Source organism: Stenella coeruleoalba, assembly GCF_951394435.1.
Source record: "Stenella coeruleoalba genome assembly, chromosome: 12".
Taxonomy (NCBI): Eukaryota; Metazoa; Chordata; class Mammalia; order Artiodactyla; family Delphinidae; genus Stenella; species Stenella coeruleoalba.
Window position 1 is genome coordinate 82,512,348 of NC_137158.1, and position 18,456 is coordinate 82,530,803.

At 45.4% G+C, this 18,456-nt stretch overlaps 1 protein-coding gene across 1 annotated transcript; it reads left to right on the forward strand.

The window, feature by feature from the left end:
- The first annotated feature begins 5,122 nt into the window (after nucleotides 1-5,122).
- ACAT2 (acetyl-CoA acetyltransferase 2) lies at nucleotides 5,123-18,421 on the forward strand. Its single transcript, XM_079938754.1, has 9 exons — nucleotides 5,123-5,257; nucleotides 5,942-6,076; nucleotides 9,098-9,279; nucleotides 11,241-11,358; nucleotides 15,027-15,170; nucleotides 16,328-16,450; nucleotides 16,995-17,149; nucleotides 17,719-17,829; nucleotides 18,246-18,421. Exons 1-9 carry the CDS (start codon nucleotides 5,203-5,205, stop codon nucleotides 18,414-18,416), a joined length of 1,194 nt encoding a protein of 397 aa, XP_079794880.1. The 5' UTR covers nucleotides 5,123-5,202; the 3' UTR covers nucleotides 18,417-18,421.
- The last annotated feature ends 35 nt before the right edge of the window (nucleotides 18,422-18,456 follow it).

Consider the following 18,456-nt stretch of genomic DNA (forward strand, 5'->3'; position numbering starts at 1 on the left):
AGAAGAAAATAGTCACCTAAGTATTCGTTAGGTTTTAATTGGAAAAGTAGACTTTGTTTTTGTGAAATGATTTCAGGTAATTAGGTATCTCTGTAGTCAGTGATGTTTGTGTTAAAATATTGGCCACTTCTGATTTGTACTAATAATATCTGCTAATGTTACATAGTAAGGGTGTAGGGCGTTAGAATGAAGGTGAAATGTTCTAAACAGATAAGACAAAATTTGCTTCTTTTCCTGTCATGTTAAACATTAAGTATCAAGGTCTATGGAATTGAACGGCTTTAGAATAACTTTTCACATATGTGGTTGAGATGAAATACAATTTTTGCTGAAAGCAAAATACTTTCTCATTTTAGATATTACTTGTAATATAACCAGGGAACCTCAAAAGTGGAGATAATGACATTTGAAACTGAGTCACAACTTACTTGAAAATAACTCCTATGTTTCTGCTTGTTTAACTGGCATACAAGTGTATCTGGTCTTCATGGTGTATGTAAAATACTGCACTTCTTACCTTTTGATTAACCTTTTGTGCAGTCTTCAAATAAAAAGATGCTACACAATTTTAACTAAATTTGCTTATAAACATTTTGGTGTGTAATAAAATACTAAATATTCCCTTGGTTTTATTAAGTACCATGGGCTTTAGCTTTAGTTTTTGTTATGTATATCCTTTTAACTTGCTCAATTTAAACAAAGATGGAATTTCTCTTCCTTTTGGTGTTATGTAATCGTTGGTGTGTGCAAAAAAACTCTTCAACTGGTGATAAAATTTTATGACTAAATTTAATAGGCCTGTTATGTGTCATTACCAATTTTCAGATTTCTGTTGAATCTGCATTAATGGATGAATGACTTGGGCAGTGAGGACTTAAGACTGTGCAGAGTCAGTATTCTTCATTTCTGGAATTGGATGCTTTATTTGCTGGTATGACTATGATAAGAGATGGTAAATCATAATCTAGGTTGAGAGAGTGACCTAGATTTGAATGGGTTTGGATCCTGGCTTTACTGTGTGTCTACTTCATGGCTTGGGCAAACTACTTTCTCTCTCTCTGGCTCAAGTTTTGCCCTGTAAAGAGCAATAAGTTAATACGTGTGAAGCCTCTCAACGGTGCCAAGCATGTAGTGACTGCTAGTAGATGTTCGCCAGTACTATTGTCTTGAAGTTCCAGTCCTGATAACAAACTGTCTGCCTAGGTCACACTACTCCAAATATAAATTTTTATTGTTTGGGTAGTTCCCACCGAAGGACGAAAGACAGTAGCTTTAATTGAATGGATTGTAATACCCTTGATGGAAGAGTGAAAAGCTGCCTGTATTTACTTCAATTCGAGTTACAAGTGTGTCTGTTACTCCTTACGCTGGACAAGTGCCAGAGCCTAAGCATTCTTTTGATGAATCCTGGAAATGGAGAAATGCAGCTTTTGGCGGAAAGCTTGCTGAGTACTGCCAAAGGGGTAATTTTATGGGCGTCAACTTGGGTAAAGCCCAAGATTATAAGAAAGTTCCAATGTCTCTACTGGAGCATTAGTTCAGAGTTTACTGTGAAGGTAGCAAAAAAATGCCTTAACGTTTTTTGACGTCTATTGAGTACTTACATGCTGGAAACTGACAGGTATTTTATATGCATAATCATTTTTATCATCACCCCATGAAACAGGCACTTGTTATCCCCACATACAGAATAGGAAATGCACTTAAAAGGGTTACATAAAAAGCAAACGGTTGGTAAACGTTGGAGCTGCCCTCCAGGGTGCTGTCATTAAAGCTCCCTGGACAATACCAACCTCAAAGCTGGCAGCTGAACCAGGCCAGGTGCCAAGAGCTGACTTGGACACTGCGCCATTCTGCCTCCCTTCATCTTGAGGAGGAGGGAAAAATGTACGTGAGCTTCTAAGGATGACATCTCACAAGCCGTCTGGACGGTTGCTGTGCTAAATTAAACGATAAGAATCACGAAATCGCAATGCAGTGATGGAAAAAATGCAGATTACAAAGATTCCAAGTACGGAGCTCAAGATGCTAGCTTGCTAAGGTAAGAGGGTTTAGGTAAGCATAATCTCTCAGAAGTGGTTAGTTTAGCCCTTGAAGGAAATGATACCAGTTTGTGGACAAAAGGATTGAGACTATTTCTAATAATGTCTGGCACTATTAGAGGATGTACCAGTTCCCATCTCTTCACATAAGATTCAGTGGATACTTACTGCTGGGACCATTTTAACAAGAAAAATATGTCCAAGTGCTTGTTACATAGGGCTCACTAGACTTTAGTTATCCTGGCCTCTCAGCTGTATTGGATGCAACTGAGCACCTAGTTTCTGGGACACTTTTGCAAACATAATGCAAAGCCATTCTTTCTGACAATTTTCTCTCAGATGTTCCTTATTTCTCACTAATAGTGGTTTGTCCCCTGTACCCACTCATTGCCTACTGCTCTTCTCTGATGACGCTTCCTTGGGAGTTCACTTATTCCTTGATTATAGTGAACACTTCTTACAACGCTGGGTAATGTCATTTCATTCCCTTTGAAGCTGGATCATGAGGGAGATGTAGTTTTTAAAAGGACTGTCCCCCTCTTTCACCTCTTCTTTATTCTGAGTCCCTATCTGGCCCATATGTAGCTTGGAATAGGCACGAGGACTCCCTCGAGGCCAGGTGTTGAGCAGCCACTCACCAAAAGCAAGCAATTGTCTTTGCAGTTTTTGCTGTTAGGTTGGTTCTGAATGGAGCCTCCAGGTAAGAAGTGAGTACATTCCTTGCATCCAGAAGAATACAGTCATAGTCATTCAGATGTGTAAGGCATTGGGCATAAAGAATATATTAGTATTCATTCCTATGTAATTATGTGCTAGCAGCTCTGCATAAGGCAGTAGAACAAGATCACTTTGCAAAGCTTATAGAGTCTAGTAGACGAGACAGATGAAACTAGGAATTTTAACATGGTAAGTAAAAGATATGTAGAACATGCTAATAAGAGGCATCGAATGCAGGAGATAGGAAGGCTTCCACAAAGGAGACTGAAGAGTGGCCAGAGATGTAAGGGGACACTGAGATACAGCATGAAGTCGAGTGACAAGTTCCTTAAGTTCCTTGGAGGCTCATGTTCCGGAACAGGGAACACATCCCAGACAGAAGACTACTGATTCTATTACTACTCCAGACCCTAAGGATTTCTCCTGACCACCATTATCCAAGCATTTCCTTCACCACAGGGGCTATGCTCTAGTTATCTTCTCTGGTTTATCTGGCCCGTCCGCGTGTCTCTGCAAAGTCTTAATGGGGGTTCCCTGGCCCTAAGGAGTTTTCAATCTACTTGAAAGCTCTTCAGAAGGATTCCCCACTCTTGTCAACAGTCTTCCCTCCACAACCCTGTAAGTAAGTTCTCTTGCTCCAGTGTTCTCAACAAGCTGCACTGCCCGCCCAGAAACTCTTTCTTTCCTAGCATATTAGGCTATTCTCTTTGATTCACCAAACATCTGAAAATCTCAGCTTTCTACCGGGAAGTCAGCCTGGATGACTGAGGATGATTTCAGTTACATTTAACAGAACAATACCTAACTCAGGCTGGCTTAAGCAATAACGAAAACCTGTCTCACATAGTTGGAAGATCAGAGGTTGAGTGGATTCTAGATTGGTCTCGAAGATGTCCTCAGAAGGCCAGAGTTCTTCCCATCTCTGTTCTGCTGTCCTCAGTGTGTTGGCCTTGCAATCATGCTGGCTCAAAAGGTGGGTGCAGCAGTTCCAGGTATCACACCCAGACACCACAATGTCCAGAGGGAAAAAGGATCCATCTTTGTATCTCTTAGAAGTAAGAATACCTTTCCTAGAGCCACCCAGCAAATTTCCATTTTTGTGGCCAAGATTAGGTCATGTGGACATTCTGAAACCACTGGCCAGGGCTAAGACTAATTATTTGGAGTAAAATGAATGTTAGGAATCAATCACTATAACTGGGTTTATGGAGAGGTGAAAAATATCAAGTCTATTTTAATGGTTTAAACAGAATAAGTCTATTCAGCTTTGAAATTCCAGCCATCACTGATTACCCCACCCAAGTACTTACCCTTTACTCAAATACATCTTGTCAATATTGACAATTAATGATTATTCAATCTTAATTATTACTGAAATATTTGTAAAACTCCGTATCTATGGCAAACTCCAACCTCTCTATATGCAGCCCTTGGGGATGGTTAAAGCTCTTGGATAATATCATGAAAACGCATTAACATCTATTTGATAAGTATTAAGTCCCTACTGTGTGTCCAACACTGTCCCAGGGCCTAGAGAGAATCAGACGAAGCAAGACCTCTCTCTGGAAGACTAGATCGTGGGGTGTGTCCGGGGGAAACAGCCAGAGCTGAGGCTGCCAAGTGGGCCAGGTATTGAGGTTCCTATAGAGAACTCTGAAAGATTTTGAACTTTGCCCAGTAGGGGATATGAAGTTGGAAAAGGTTTTAAGCAGAAGAGTCATCCAACCTGTGATTACTTGCTCCTCGCCTTCCAGATTGTCCGCAGTCAACCAGAGGAAATCCTTTTGATCTGTGAGACACTGAGACTCTCTGGCTCTCACACACTCGTCGCTACAGCTGATCTTCCGGTACAAGAACTTGGCAAGTGTGGCCAGCCCCACGGAAGGGTACGGACTCCTCCCACTGTTTGCACAGAGAACCAAGTTAACCCCCAAGTAAACGAATGACTGATTATTGGCGCCCAGGCAAAACAAAGGGGAACTTTAAAAAGCCACGAGAGCAAAAGCGCACAAAGAGAATGGCCCGCGGGCCTGCAGTTGGGAGGATTCGCACCAAATTCTCGCTGCCGAGATCGAGAGCCCGGGCTGAACGCGGGATACTCTGGTCACCCCACTTTTCACTGACTCCAAAAACATTAAATTCAAAAAAGACAACCTTATCGCCCCAAAACAAAAACGTCAAGACAGAAACGACAACACCGGGGGGTTCAGATAATCGTCTGAACGGCTGGCGGGCTGCGCGCCTGTGAGTCCCAACTCCACAGTCCCGCCCCCTGCCCGGCCCAGCTCCGCCCTCGCGTCTGCGCACCGGCGCCCGCGGAGGCGGTGGGCGGGGCGCTCTGGGGCTCCGCCCCCAGAGCGGCATGTCAGAGGCGGGGCTGGATCTTGCTCACTAGCCGGCTGCACTGGGCCAACCGTAGCTCGAGAGGCAGTAGTGCGGCAGGATGAGTGCAGACTCAGACCCCGTGGTTATCGTCTCGGCGGCGCGGACCATCATAGGTGAGCGGTCGGCGGACCCGGCATGGGGTTTGAGGCGCGAGCTCGGCCCGTCCCGGCCCGGTCGCGGGGACCCCCGGGACCTCCGGGACGCTCGGCACCCGGCACCTCGCGCCTTCCTTGGCCCGCCTGCCTTCCCCGCCCCCTCGTCGCGCGGTGAGGTCCACTCCACTCCGAGTGTTCTGATTGGATTCTTGGGTAGGGCCACTGCGCATCCCGGCTCTCCCATTGGCTGGGGAGACCCCTGATTGGCCAGCCTCAGGAGACGCCACCTCGGCCCTGTGGCCTCAGGGGCGGGGCCACTGGATGGTGGGTGCCGGGGCGTTGGGCAGAGGTCGCGTTAGTCAAAGGAGGATTACAGAGAATTGCCCAAATGTCCTTAGTGTTGTATAGATTTCAAAGGCCCTGGACTCGCGGGAGTGTGGAACCCTCTTGTTAGGAAAGCGTGGGCCGCGCCCATCCGCTCGGATTTGGGGAGTGGATGTGTAGGTTTCTCGCGGGTCCGCGGCTTCCCCGCACGGCCTGGGGGCCGCCTCCCCGGGGTTCGGCTGCTGCAAGGCACCCACGCTCCTCTCTGTGCCCAGACGAGATGCGGTGGGCGCCTGCGCAGGGGGAAAGCACCGGGCCGCCGGTCCCCCGCCGCCCTGGGCGCGCTCTCCATCGCCCTCGCCTTCCCTTCTGTTCTAGGCTCCTTCAATGGTGCCTTATCCACCGTTCCTGTCTATGACCTGGGCTCAACTGTCATCAGAGAGGTCCTGAAAAGGGCCGCTGTGGCTCCCGAAGAGGTATCAGAGGTCATATTTGGACACGTTTTGGCAGCAGGTAACTCCACAGTGACCCCAGCAGAGAGGTCAGGTTGTTGGAAGCAGCCCATTAACACTCCCCTCCCCCGGCCCCCCACCAACACTCAGAAACTTGTTTTCTTGCCTCCGTAAATTTGCTTACGGAGTTCCCTCTGTTGGAATACCTCCTGTCGCCCCTCTGTCAAGCCCCAACAGTGCTTCTCTCCAGCTTAACACTAAGCGTCTTTAATATACTTTTCCTACATTATCCTAGATCACCGTCCTCCACTGCCTTTTCTTTCTTTAGAAGCAGGGTCAGCCTGACACATGGGAGAGTATGCAGGGCCTTCCGTATTTCCCTAAAGTGTCACACATTCAGTAACAATGTATTGAGTTCCTCTGTGCCCTGCCCTGTGCTAGGTGCTGGGGATAGAGCTCCAACACAGGTTAGTCCTTGCCCGCATAGGGCTCACTTCCGAGCCGGCAAGGTGTGTTGCTGCCAGACTGCCAGACGGGCGCATCACCCCTGGAGGGCTGGCGGAGGTGAATCACCAGTGTCCCAGCTCACTTCTCATTCCCACTAGGTTCACAGACCCACGACCACTGACAATTCCTAATTATTCTTAACTAGTATCACGCTCACTCAGTAGCATAAATTCTAATTACCCCTAGTGATAGTTGGTCACGCTCACTTACGGCCACCTTTTGTCCTTACCTTATCTGAGACCAGGCCCATTTTTCTGTGCCTTTACTTTGTAGTTTTGTAGTTCCTCTTCCTAATTCTCCTTTCTCACCTTGTCCTTTTGGGCAGCCTTAAAGTCGAAGCGCGCCACTTTCTCCTGACTCTCCAGGGCTTTAAAGCATATGAGTAACTTTACTGGTGGCCCAAAGGTGGCTGCCTTTGGGCCACTCCCTCCTTTCTTCTTCCCAGACCCACGACTTACTTACTCTGTTGCCATAGGGTCCTCCACTCCTGGTTTCTCTCTTCCATATCTCACCTCACCTCACCTCTCACCTGTGTGGTATCTCCATACAATTAGAATAAAAATAACAGCTGTGTTTATTGAGGGCCTGCTAAGTGCTGGGCCTTTAAAAACCCCGTGTTTAGTGCTTTCATTAATCCTCTCAGGAAGTCTATTGGATCGTATTCTCTCCATTTTACGAACGAGTAAATGAAAGTTTGAGAGATTGAGTAATTATCCAGGATCACAACCCACATCTGTCCTACCTCCTACGCAGGTACCCTCCAGGGTCATGTAACTAATGTTTACTGAGCACCTGCTGCGCTCCAGGCACTGTTCTATCAGCTGGGGATAAACAGGGTTCATATCAGATAGGAATCCTCAGTCTCATGGACCTCACTTTCTGCTAAATGCTAGACCATTAGTTAATTATGTTCACCACTACTCTAAGTAGCTGAAGATGGGGGTTATGAATAAATACATAACATTTTTATAAAGGAGTTATTTACTTAAATACAGATGTAATTCATTGTAGCTTAAAAAGCAGGAACCTTAAATAATATTAATGTCTTCTTTATTAACTAGTATCCTATGAATTTAATTCAGAGAACATTTATTTATTCATTTATTTATTTTTGGCTGCGTTGGGTCTTCGTTGCTGCGCGCGGGCTTTCTCTAGTCACGGCGAGCGGGGGCTGCTCTTCGTTGCGGTGCGCGGGCTTCTCATTGCGGTGGTTTCTCTTGTTGCGGAGCATGGGCTTAGTTGCTCCGCGGCATGTGGGATCTTCCCAGACCAGGGCTCAAACCCGTGTCCCCTGCACTGGCAGGCGGATTCTTAACCACTGCACCACCAGGGAAGCCCCCGAGAACATTTTGATACTGTTTTGTAAATAATTTTTCCTGGGACTTCCCTCGTGGTCCAGTGGCTGAGACTGCACTCCCAATGCAGGGGGCCTGGGTTTGATCCCTGGTCAGGGAACTAGATCCCACATGCCGCAACTAAAGATCCCGCATACCATAACGAAGATCCCGCGTGCTGCAACTAAGACCCGACACAGCCAAATAAATATTTTAAAATAATAATTTTTCCTGCGTCTATTTTCAATCTCAAACTTTAGGCTCCCAGCCTAATCCCAGATTAATAACACCGTCATGAATATAATCCCTAAATTTTTCTCAGTGACCCATTTGCTAGTTCTTTTCCAACAAACTCACTGAGGAGAGGTGTTCGGTATGGGTATACCTGAAATTTGCAATAGAGCGGCCACTGTATAAACACTGACCTGTTGATAACAGATAATGGTGACTGAAGATATTTGAAACTTTCCACTCCACCCCCTTCTCTGCCAACTTAAGTATGTGATGTATTTCTTTCCCATTCCCTGAAGGAAGGGCCCACAGCTGAATTATAGAAAGGTATTGTCAGTTCTGATTTTGTACATATCTCGTTACGTAACCAGTTAATCATGGTGTGATGGATATTAAGCAAGGAAAGAAGTGCTTCTTAGCAGAGGTTTCCTCTTTTAAGTAACCCTCTTATCTGCCCAGGTGTCTTAAGCCATGATCAAGGAAGCAAATAACCGTAGTTAGAAACAGGAATAATGCCGAAGTTCTGCCCTCTGTTTATAAGGGAGTGTGTGCTTATTCAAGCCCTAGAGAAAGATCAGGAAGACAGTTCCTTCTTACAGTATTAATAACTCCTTTGTGGAGAAGAAAGCCGATGTTCATAAATTTTTTAATTTTTTGTTTCACTTTATTTTTTGGCACATGGCACGTGGGATCTTAGTTCCCCGACCAGGGATCGAACCTGCGCCCCCTGCATTGGAAGCGTGGAGTCTTAACCACTGGACCTCCAGGGAAGCCCCGAAAGCTTATATTAATAAAATATCTGTAGAACAGCACAAGACAATATGTATTGAAGGGTCAGACTGGGATGGGTGTGAGGTCCGCACAGGTCTTTGCCTCTGCCAGGAACTCTTGCCTTGGCTGGGAAGTGGCGAGAGACCCAGCTGGCAAGCTCCTGATTTTGCATCCACTTTCATCCCAACATTTTATCTTTCTCTTTGATTGCTGGGAGGCCTCTCTGTTCCTTCCTCCAGGTTGTGGGCAGAATCCTGTTCGAAAAGCCAGTGTGGGTGCCGGAATCCCCTACTCTGTTCCAGCATGGAGCTGCCAAATGATCTGTGGGTCAGGCCTAAAAGCCGTGTGCCTTGCAGCCCAGTCCATAGTGGTAGGAGACTCCAGCATTGTGGTCGCAGGAGGCATGGAAAACATGAGCAAGGTAAGGCCTCTGAAGAGATGGCTCTCGCTGACCTCTCACTGATAAACTCTCGTCCACTGCCATAGCAGGGTAGACCAATGGTATCAGAGCTGGAACCAAACAGGGGACAAGTAAAAAACGCATTGAACCTTGATCCCTGCCTGATTATTAATTATTCTTTAAATTGGATGGGAAATCCAGGTTGAAGAAAAAGCCTATCAACCAGTGTGACTGGAACAGAATATATGTTTTTCTAAAATGTTACTGGGGCTTCCCTGGTGGCGCAGTGGTTGAGAATCTGCCTGCCGATGCAGGGGACACGGGTTCGAGCCCTGGTCCAGGAAGATCCCACATGCCACGGAGCAGCTAAGCCCGTGCACCACAACTACCAAGCCTGTGCTCTAGAGCCCGTGAGCCACAACTACAGAGCCCACGAGCCACAACTACAGAGCCCGTGCACCACAACTACTGAAGCCCACGCACTGCAACGAAGAGTAGCCCCCCACTCGCCACAACTAGAGAAAGCCCGCACACAGCAATGAAGACCCAATGTGGCCAAAAGTAAATAAATAAATAAATAAAATTAAGTGTTACTGAAGCGTAAAGTATTTTCTGAATTAAACCTGTAACATTAGTCAGTTGATATACTTCGCTTTAAATTTCTTTCTCATTGTGAGTAAAAGTTGAAAACAGATGATGCCACTTACCTTCCTGCACAGGACAAGGAATATTCCAGGGACCACATTTTGTTGACCTTTGGTAAGTATAGAATATGGAAAAGAGGACCACCGAGTAGTGCCTTTCTCCAGTAGGCTTGCCAGGTGGGACTGGTTTCACCAAGTTCCATCCCTCAAATCGGCACAGTGGTGGAAAGGAAAAAATATATCCCCTAGCTTCCTGCAGGAGTTCAGGGTCTCACCTGGGGATCCCGCAGGCAGAGGTCGACTCAGCCCCACATTTGCGGAGGCTCTGGAGGAGGCAGGGTGAAAGTAGCAAACGTAATCGGAGTGATTCTGATGGGACCGTACTAATAGCTGTGCTTGTAAACACGCAGACGTAACAGCCCTTAGTCTTGGTATTATTCCCAGTTTACAGGTAAGGAAACTGAGGCCCAGAGCCTGGACTCCAATAGAGATCTTCTGACTCTTGAGTCTTTCCATTCTCTGATAGCTGCTATCGAGTTGGTAGGAGTTAAGAGGATCCCCTACTGAGAAATCTCTCCCTATCAGTTAATTAAGCAACCTGGTTATTCTCACTGTAGGCATTGTGTCCCATCAAAATAAGTAACACATTGTTCCCATCACTTAAGCCCTTTGATGAGCTCTTCATTTAATAGGCAACTAGTTGCTTCTTTGGAAAGAATAAAGAGCTTTTTAAGGAAATAGGACACAGAATGCGTAGGTTTGTTTGACAGAAGACTGGAAATGGGTGGGGAGGAGAGCAATGGGTCTCCAGGAGTAGGAAGGGTGGAGTAGCCTGTTGATTCCAGGGGTCTTCAGGCCCTGGGCCCTGGGTGGGGAGGAACATGGACTGGAACAGGGGAGAAGGGTCACAAGGGGGACTAGGTGAAGACTGAGGAATCACTGGATAGCTGTTTTGGGTTTTTTTAAACGTATTTATTTTTGGCTGCATTGGGTCTTCGTTGCTGTGCGCGGGCTTTCTCTAGTTGTGGCGAGCAGGGGCTACTTTTCGTTGAAGTGCACAGGCTTCTCATTGCAGTGGCTTCTTTTGTTGCAGAGCATGGGCTCTAGGCGTGCAGGCTTCAGTAGTTGGCAGGCGGGCTCAGTAGTTGTGGTGCACGGGCTTAGTTGCTCCGTGGCATGTGGGATCTTCCTGGACCAGGGCTCGAACCTGTGTCCCCTGCATTGGCAGGTGGATTCTCAACCACTGCGCTACCAGGGAAGCCCCCTGGATAGTTCTGAGTGGGATCCTAAGGAGAGGACTAGTTACAACCAAGCCTAATCTATTTGTATTGTTTTCAGGCTCCTCACTTGGTTCACTTGAGGACAGGAGTCCGGATGGGGGATACACCGCTCACTGACAGTGTGCTCTGCGATGGGCTTATAGATGCATTTCACAGCTATCATATGGGCATTACAGGTAAGGCAAACATGGCTGAAAACATACTAACCGCAAAAAGTTTAAACCAGATCCTATAATAATCGGCTTTGCAGGTGCTTTCCTCTTTCAGGGCAGGGACTGTGTCCTAATCATTTTGTATCCCTGATGACAGGGATAGTTCCCATTTGATGAACCGAAGTGGGGACGTATTCCCTCTGTCCTTTGTGACTCCTTGATTGTCAGGGAATGTTAGTAGTGGGAGGTGCCTCAGAGTTCTTCTGGATCAAACTCTCACTTTACCATATGACAGAACAGAGCTCACAAATAGTGGCTTTGTGGCAAAAGCAACATCAGAGATAAACTAGTACTTCTGGTACCTAACTCTTTGTTGCACTACGCAGTCAGGTCTTCATCCGTCTAGAAGGCTCCTGTGGTTTAGGTGTACTGGCAAAGCAACTGGAAGATCAAAAGAACTCCTGTCTTTACTGCACATAATGTACAACTTAAGAACATTTTAAGTTTTGAGTTAAAGAAACCAACCCTGAGAGGTTAAGCATCTTGCTCAGATGCCTGGCAGCGGCTCTGGTTCTGTGAAAAGAATTCTTGTGAAAAAGATAAGGAGGGGAAGGGCGAGGTTCCAGGCAGAGGGAACAGTGTGTGTGAGTGCCTGGAAGGGAGGGAGGGCTTGGAGAGGCGGGGACAGTGAGAAGTTCAGGGCGTCTCTGTCGCTGTGGGACTGACAGCCGCAGCAGAGATGGCTGGGCATCGCGGGCAATGTGTGCTGTACTAGGGCCTAACGTGTCAGTTTCTCAGAGTGCCACAGTCCAAGCTAACTGCCTCAACATCACCGGAGATGGTCATTAAACATTTAGCTCCCCAGCCCTTTCCGAGGTGTCATGGACTGAATTGTGTTCTTCCAAAATTCCTATTCCCTAACCCCCAGGACCTCAGAATGTGACCTGTACTTGGAGGTGGGGCCTTTTAAGGGGTAATTAAGTTGAAATGAGGCTTTTAGCCTGGGCCCTAATTCAATCTGACTCGTATCCTTATCAAAAGAGGAATACCAGAGATGTGGGCACAGAAGACCATGTGAAGATATAGTGAGAAGGTTTCCAAGGAGAGGGCCCTCAGGAGAAAACAAGGCTGCCGGTGCCTTGATTTTGGGCGCCTACCCTCCTGAATTGTGGGAAAATAAATTTCTGTTGCTTAAAAAGAAAAGATAATGGCTCGGGCCATGATGTAGTAATTAGTAAAGACTAGACCTCCTACTATAAACAAGTATAAGACTGGTCAGAATATATCAACCGTTTTCAAACGGCCAACAATCATGCAAAACTGAGCTTCTTGAAAGAAGGGAAAGACCCACTATAACTAGATCTCTACCTGGGGCTGCTTTCCTAACTTTTCATCTGGGGAAAAGTGGCTTCAAAGAACTGGAGAGGTAGAGATCAGAGTCTGGGGCTGCTCAGATGGCTAGGTTTGTGGGGCAGAGCACTGGAGAGAAGAAGAGGAGCTCCAGAAATCTGCTAAGGGTCCCCTTAAGGTTTGGCCAAATGTTTAGCTATGGATGTTCAGGGCAACGCTCTACAAGCCTAGTAGAAGCAGCTTCTAGGAACATGAATGGAGTTTTTTTTTTTTTTTGGCTGCTCAATGTGGCATGCAGGATCTTAGTTCCCCGACCAGGGATTGAACCCATGCCCCCTGCAGTGGAAGCCTGGAGTCTTAACCACTGGACCACCAGGGAAGTCCCTGAATGGAGATTTTAGATTGCTGGGGGACACAGAAGTTTTGACCAACAACAGTAGAGACTTTACTGAACCCACTGGACACTCCATTGACATCTAAGAAAGGCCACAGTTTAGGGTAGGGCCCAGGGTAAGGGCTACTCTAGACCCAAACTAATCATCTTAGAAACAAATTTCAAACAAGTTTCTGTTGCGCTTCACAGATACTGTGTTTTTACAAATTGAACGTTTGTGGCCACGCTGTGTCAAGCAATTCTGTCAGTGCCATTTTTCAAACAGCATTTGCTCACCGCAGGTCTCTGGGTCACATTTTGGTAACTTTTGCAATATTCCAACTTTTTCATTTTTATATTTGTTATGGTGATATGAAAAGCCTGGACCTAGAAAACCCAGAACAATTTTGACGAAGCAGGAGACAGAAAGATCTTTGACGTTACTGCTAGAACTTGCTGAAGGCTCAGATGATGGTTAGCATTTTTTAGCAATAAGGTATTTTTTAATTAAGTTATGTACATTGTTTTTTAAGATATAGTGCTATTGCACACATAATACACTACACTAACTTTACAGTGTAGAAATATGGTGGATGCTACTCTAATCAAGTGAGCAAGGCTAACATCACCTGAGATAAACTCCCACTTGCATCCTGATAAGATTCAGTGAGGGACTTCCCTCGTGGTGCAGTGGTTAGGAATCCCCCTGCCAATGCAGGGGACATGGGTTCGAGCCCTGGTCCGGGAAGATCCCACATGCCACGGAGCAACTAAGCCCGTGCGCCACAACTACTGAGCTTGCGCTCTAGAACCCGTGAGCCACAACTACTGAAGCCCGTGTGCCTAGCCTGTGCGCTGCAACAAAGAGAGGCCACCACAGTTAGAAGCCCGTGCATCCCAATGAAGAGTAGCCCCCGCTCGCCGCAACTAGAGAAAGCCCTCGCAAAGCAACGAAGACCCAACACAGCCATAAATAAATAAATAAATAAATAAATAAATAAATGATTCAGTGAGAAGATAGTATATAATCATCATTCAGTGCTTTCACACATAATCTTGAGGAAACATGAGCCAAACAAACCCAAATTGATGACATCTGACAAAATAACTAGCCCCTGCCCTTCAGAAATATCAAGGTTAAGAAACACAGAGACAGGGACTTCCCTGGTGGTCCAGTGGTTGGGACTCCTCGCTTCCAGTGCAGGGTGCGGGTTCCATCCCTGGCGGGGGAACTAAGATTCCCACATGCTGCGTGGCCAAAAAAAATAATAATAAAAATAAAAACATGGTTTCCTAGAACTACTGAGCCTCACATAGCACATCATAAACTTTAAAATAAAAAACAAAACACGAAGTCTAAGGAGGTGTTCCAAATAAAAAGAAACTAACGAGATGGACGGTGAAATGCAGTGCGTGATCCTGGACTGGACGTTACTGGACTGAACAAATAAATTAGCTCTAACGGGCATCATTGGGTCAATAGGTGAAACTTGAATATGGACTAAGAATTAGATAATAGTATTTTATCACTGTTAAATTTCCTGATTTTGGTAGCTGTGGTTGTGTAAGAAAATGGCCTTTGTGGGGGGAAAATATACAGTGAAATTAAAATTTAGAGATATAGGGGCATGGTGTCTACCAACTTTCCATCAAATGGTTCAGAGAGAATGATAAAGCAAATGGGGCAAAAAATATGAACTGGTGAAGCCACATAAATGAAATTTCCGAAAGTTATTTTATAGAAAGGAAAAGAGAAGGAAGGAAGCAAAGAAAGGAAATGGCTTCTTAAGAATCACTGCAACGTTTCCATGTTCAGTGGGAGGCAAGATTGCCGCAGCGCACTGTCTCAGTCCACCAGCGAGCCTGCCATTGTTGGGCCTCAGTGCTTGTTTGAAGGTGAAAAATTTGAGCTACCAAAAGCCAGTTCCTAAAAATGTTTGGTTTTTGCTTTATTGTTTTTCTTTCACAGCTGAAAATGTAGCCAACAAATGGCAAGTGAGTAGAGAAGATCAGGACAAGGTTGCAGTTGTGTCCCAGAACAGGACAGAAAGCGCACAGAAAGCTGGCCATTTTGACAAAGAGATTGTACCGGTTTTTGTATCTTCTAAAAAAGGTGGGTGTGTAAGTCATAAAGGTGTTTTTATATATATAAATTTACTTACTTATATTTTTGGCTACGTTGGGTCTTTGTTGCTGCGCACGGGCTTTCTCTAGTTGCGGCGATCGGGGGCTACTCTTTGTTGCGGTGCACGGGCTTCTCATTGTGGTGGCTTCTCTCATTGTGGAGCACGGGCTCTAGGCACACAGGCTTCAGCAGTTGTAGCTCGCAGGCTCTAGACCACAGGCTCAGTAGTTGCGGCAGGCGAACTTCAGTAGTTGTGGCACATGGGCTCAGTAGTCATCGCTCACGGGCTCTAGAGCTCAGGCTCAGTAGTTGTGGCACACGGGTTTAGTTGCTCCGTGGCATGTTGGATCTTCCCGGACCAGGGCTCGAACCCGTGTTTCCTGCATTGGCAGGGGGATTCTTAACCACTGCGCCACCAGGGAAGCCCAGTCATAATGGTTTAAACATCAACGGGGCTATTTATAAGTAAATTATTAATATTCAAAAGAATAACATATAGGAATGTTTATACATCGTGTCTCAGTTGTCTTTCAGGTTGCAAAGATATATTCAGGATAGATCTGAATGTGAGGCAGGGAAGGAGACATGGGAGGCTGTGTCAGCATCCAGACACTTTTCGCCCAGGGTCTCCACATGGCTGTGTAGATGGAGCGTTTTAGGAGAAATTGGAGAAAGCAGCCGACCTTTCTATGCCTACAGGCTCAATCTCCTCCGAAGCAAATGTCCATTACTTCCTGTTGCTTCTGTGTGTGTTTCATATTTGAGGGTGGATCTTCTGGGGTCACTTAGCTATTCTCTAACATGGAACGCTCTAGTCAAGTTCTGTTACTGATGACTGACATCGATTATGCCCAGCCTTTATGAGACTGGCTTTGACACCCTAGATCCAGTCAGTTGTAACCAGCCAAGACCTATATACCCCAAATCTTAGCAACCTTTTAAGCAAAGAAGTCCCTGTAACTGCCTTCCTCAGAAAGGGCTGTCTGGATATGGAAAACATGTCTTTACAATAATTTGTACTAGTGTGTACTTTCCTATTGGAATAAAAGTATTTTATAATAAACCTTTTCTTCCAAATGTGAATCCTTCTATATCACGTCTGAGGAACTGTACTAATCTTGGGTAACGATTTTCCCTTTTCTCAGGTCTTACTGAAGTTAAAACAGATGAGTTTCCTCGCCATGGGAGCAACATGGAAGCCATGTCTAAGCTAAAGCCTTGCTTCCTTACAGATGGAACAGGAACCGTCACCCCAGCTAATGCTTCAGGTTAGATTTTCTGAAGGGCAGTTGTGGGAGTATTATCTTCTGCTAGGTCTACTAAGTTAATACCTTTTTAATTTCATTTCATCAATTATTTATACACAAATTACTCTAAAACCTTGTTTTCGTTGCTTTAGGAGAAAATGTAGTTTTGATCATGTTTCTTCATATTTAGATTTATGACTTAACCTGTACAACACACTGCAAAATGGATTTGGTTTCCCTGCAGTATCCTAACGAGACACCAAGTGAAAAAGCAAATTAGGGAACTCCAGATTTTATCTACCACCTCTGTCCTTTTCCAAAACCCGGAACTCCCATTACCTCCTATGAGGTCTGGGCTATTTCTTCCATTTCTTTTCATTAATCTCCCCTCCCCCACTGCTTTAACCTTTCTGCTCTTTATCCCATTGGAATGTTCTGTGGTCTGTTATATCATCTTGTCAAAAGGTATTAACTTAACCCATGTCTTCAGGTGTTGGAGAAAGTAGACACAGGTATGTAACTTAGTGAGCACTGTTGTGGAAATTAAGACATTCATATTTTACAGGAATAAATGATGGTGCTGCAGCTGTGGTTCTTATGAAGAAGTCAGAAGCTGATAGCCGTGGGCTTACATCCCTAGCACAGATAGTTTCCTGGTCACAAGCAGGTGTGGAGCCTTCCATTATGGGAATAGGACCAATTCCAGCAATAAAGCAAGCTGTGAGTTTAATTTCCAATGTTAGCACCTGTCCTTTTTGTTGCTAAAGCCTCTTTGGGACCAGACCAGTAACTTGTAAATGCTTATTAACTTCTGCCTCCTTCAAACCTTCGCTCAGATCCTTCCCACTCCAAAATGCCGAGACTGAGCTTGATTTTATTTTCATATTTATTCCTATCAGGCTTCACTTGCGTTGTCTCAAAAGGAGACATCCTCCCGTTAGCCGTAACTGAGCTTATTCACTTACTTATATCTATAGTGTTCTTTCCCTTCCGCGAAGAGCAGCCCGCATTCGGATCATCTGCTTTATAGGGCAACTAGTTCTGCTCTATAACCTCACGGCCACGTGTTAAGCGGTTCAAATTTGAAGACAGTATAGAATTTCCAAGGGGTTTTATCCTTAAACCTTTTAGAATTGGTGTCACCAAGGCAAAATGTGTTACCGCTTGGAACTCAGAGTGGCATTTTCAAGAGATCCTTCAATATCATACAGTATATTCCGCTTCTACACCTACAACGAAGAATGGTTCCACTTGAGATTTTAGCTCTCTTCCGTTAACCTTTCCTTTAGGTTGCAAAAGCAGGCTGGTCGCTGGAGGATGTTGACGTATTTGAAATCAATGAAGCCTTTGCAGCCGTGTCTGTTGCAATAGCTAAAGAACTTGGATTAAACCCAGAGAAGGTAAACCTGAGCACGCAGTCCTGACGAGAGCTTGCAAATGAACATTCACAATGCGATCTTAACACTGTAAACAGCAAAACACAGGATGTGTTCCAGGTACTGGCCATACAGTAAGGGGTGGGTGCTAGGTAAGTTCCTGATGGACTTGGGAGTTCACTTATTTTATTGCTTCCTAAGGCAAAAAGACTTGTGTGCATTAGTTCACTTCCCACAGGAAGAGGGTATTTTCAGTCTTAAACTAAGGTAGTCAGAATGGATGTCACAAGGGTACAAATCACTTCCTAAGCAACTTGAACTAAAAACTGAATTTGAAAGGGTAGTTAACTGGTATGACATTAAGAGGAAAAAGACAAGTCTGGGATTCTAACTTTATGTCCAGAGAAAAATAAATGATACAAATCTTATGTATCCCTTAGGTCAACACTGAAGGAGGAGCTATAGCCCTGGGCCATCCTCTTGGAGCATCTGGCTGCCGGATTCTCGTTACCCTGTTGCACACGATGGAGCGCAAGGGTGGACATCGTGGGGTTGCTGCCCTGTGCATTGGGGGTGGGATGGGAATAGCAATGTGTGTTCTGAGAGGATGAAACTGCTTAACCATTAATTATGCTTAAACTAAACGTGAAC

Coding starts and splice junctions, on each gene's coding strand:
- ACAT2 (XM_079938754.1), top strand. CDS start 5,203: ATGAGTGCAGACTCAGACCCCGTGGTTATCGTCTCGGCGGCGCGGACC. Junction 6,077..9,097: donor TGGACACGTTTTGGCAGCAG/GTAACTCCACAG, acceptor TCCTTCCTCCAG/GTTGTGGGCAGAATCCTGTT. Junction 9,280..11,240: donor GCATGGAAAACATGAGCAAG/GTAAGGCCTCTG, acceptor TATTGTTTTCAG/GCTCCTCACTTGGTTCACTT.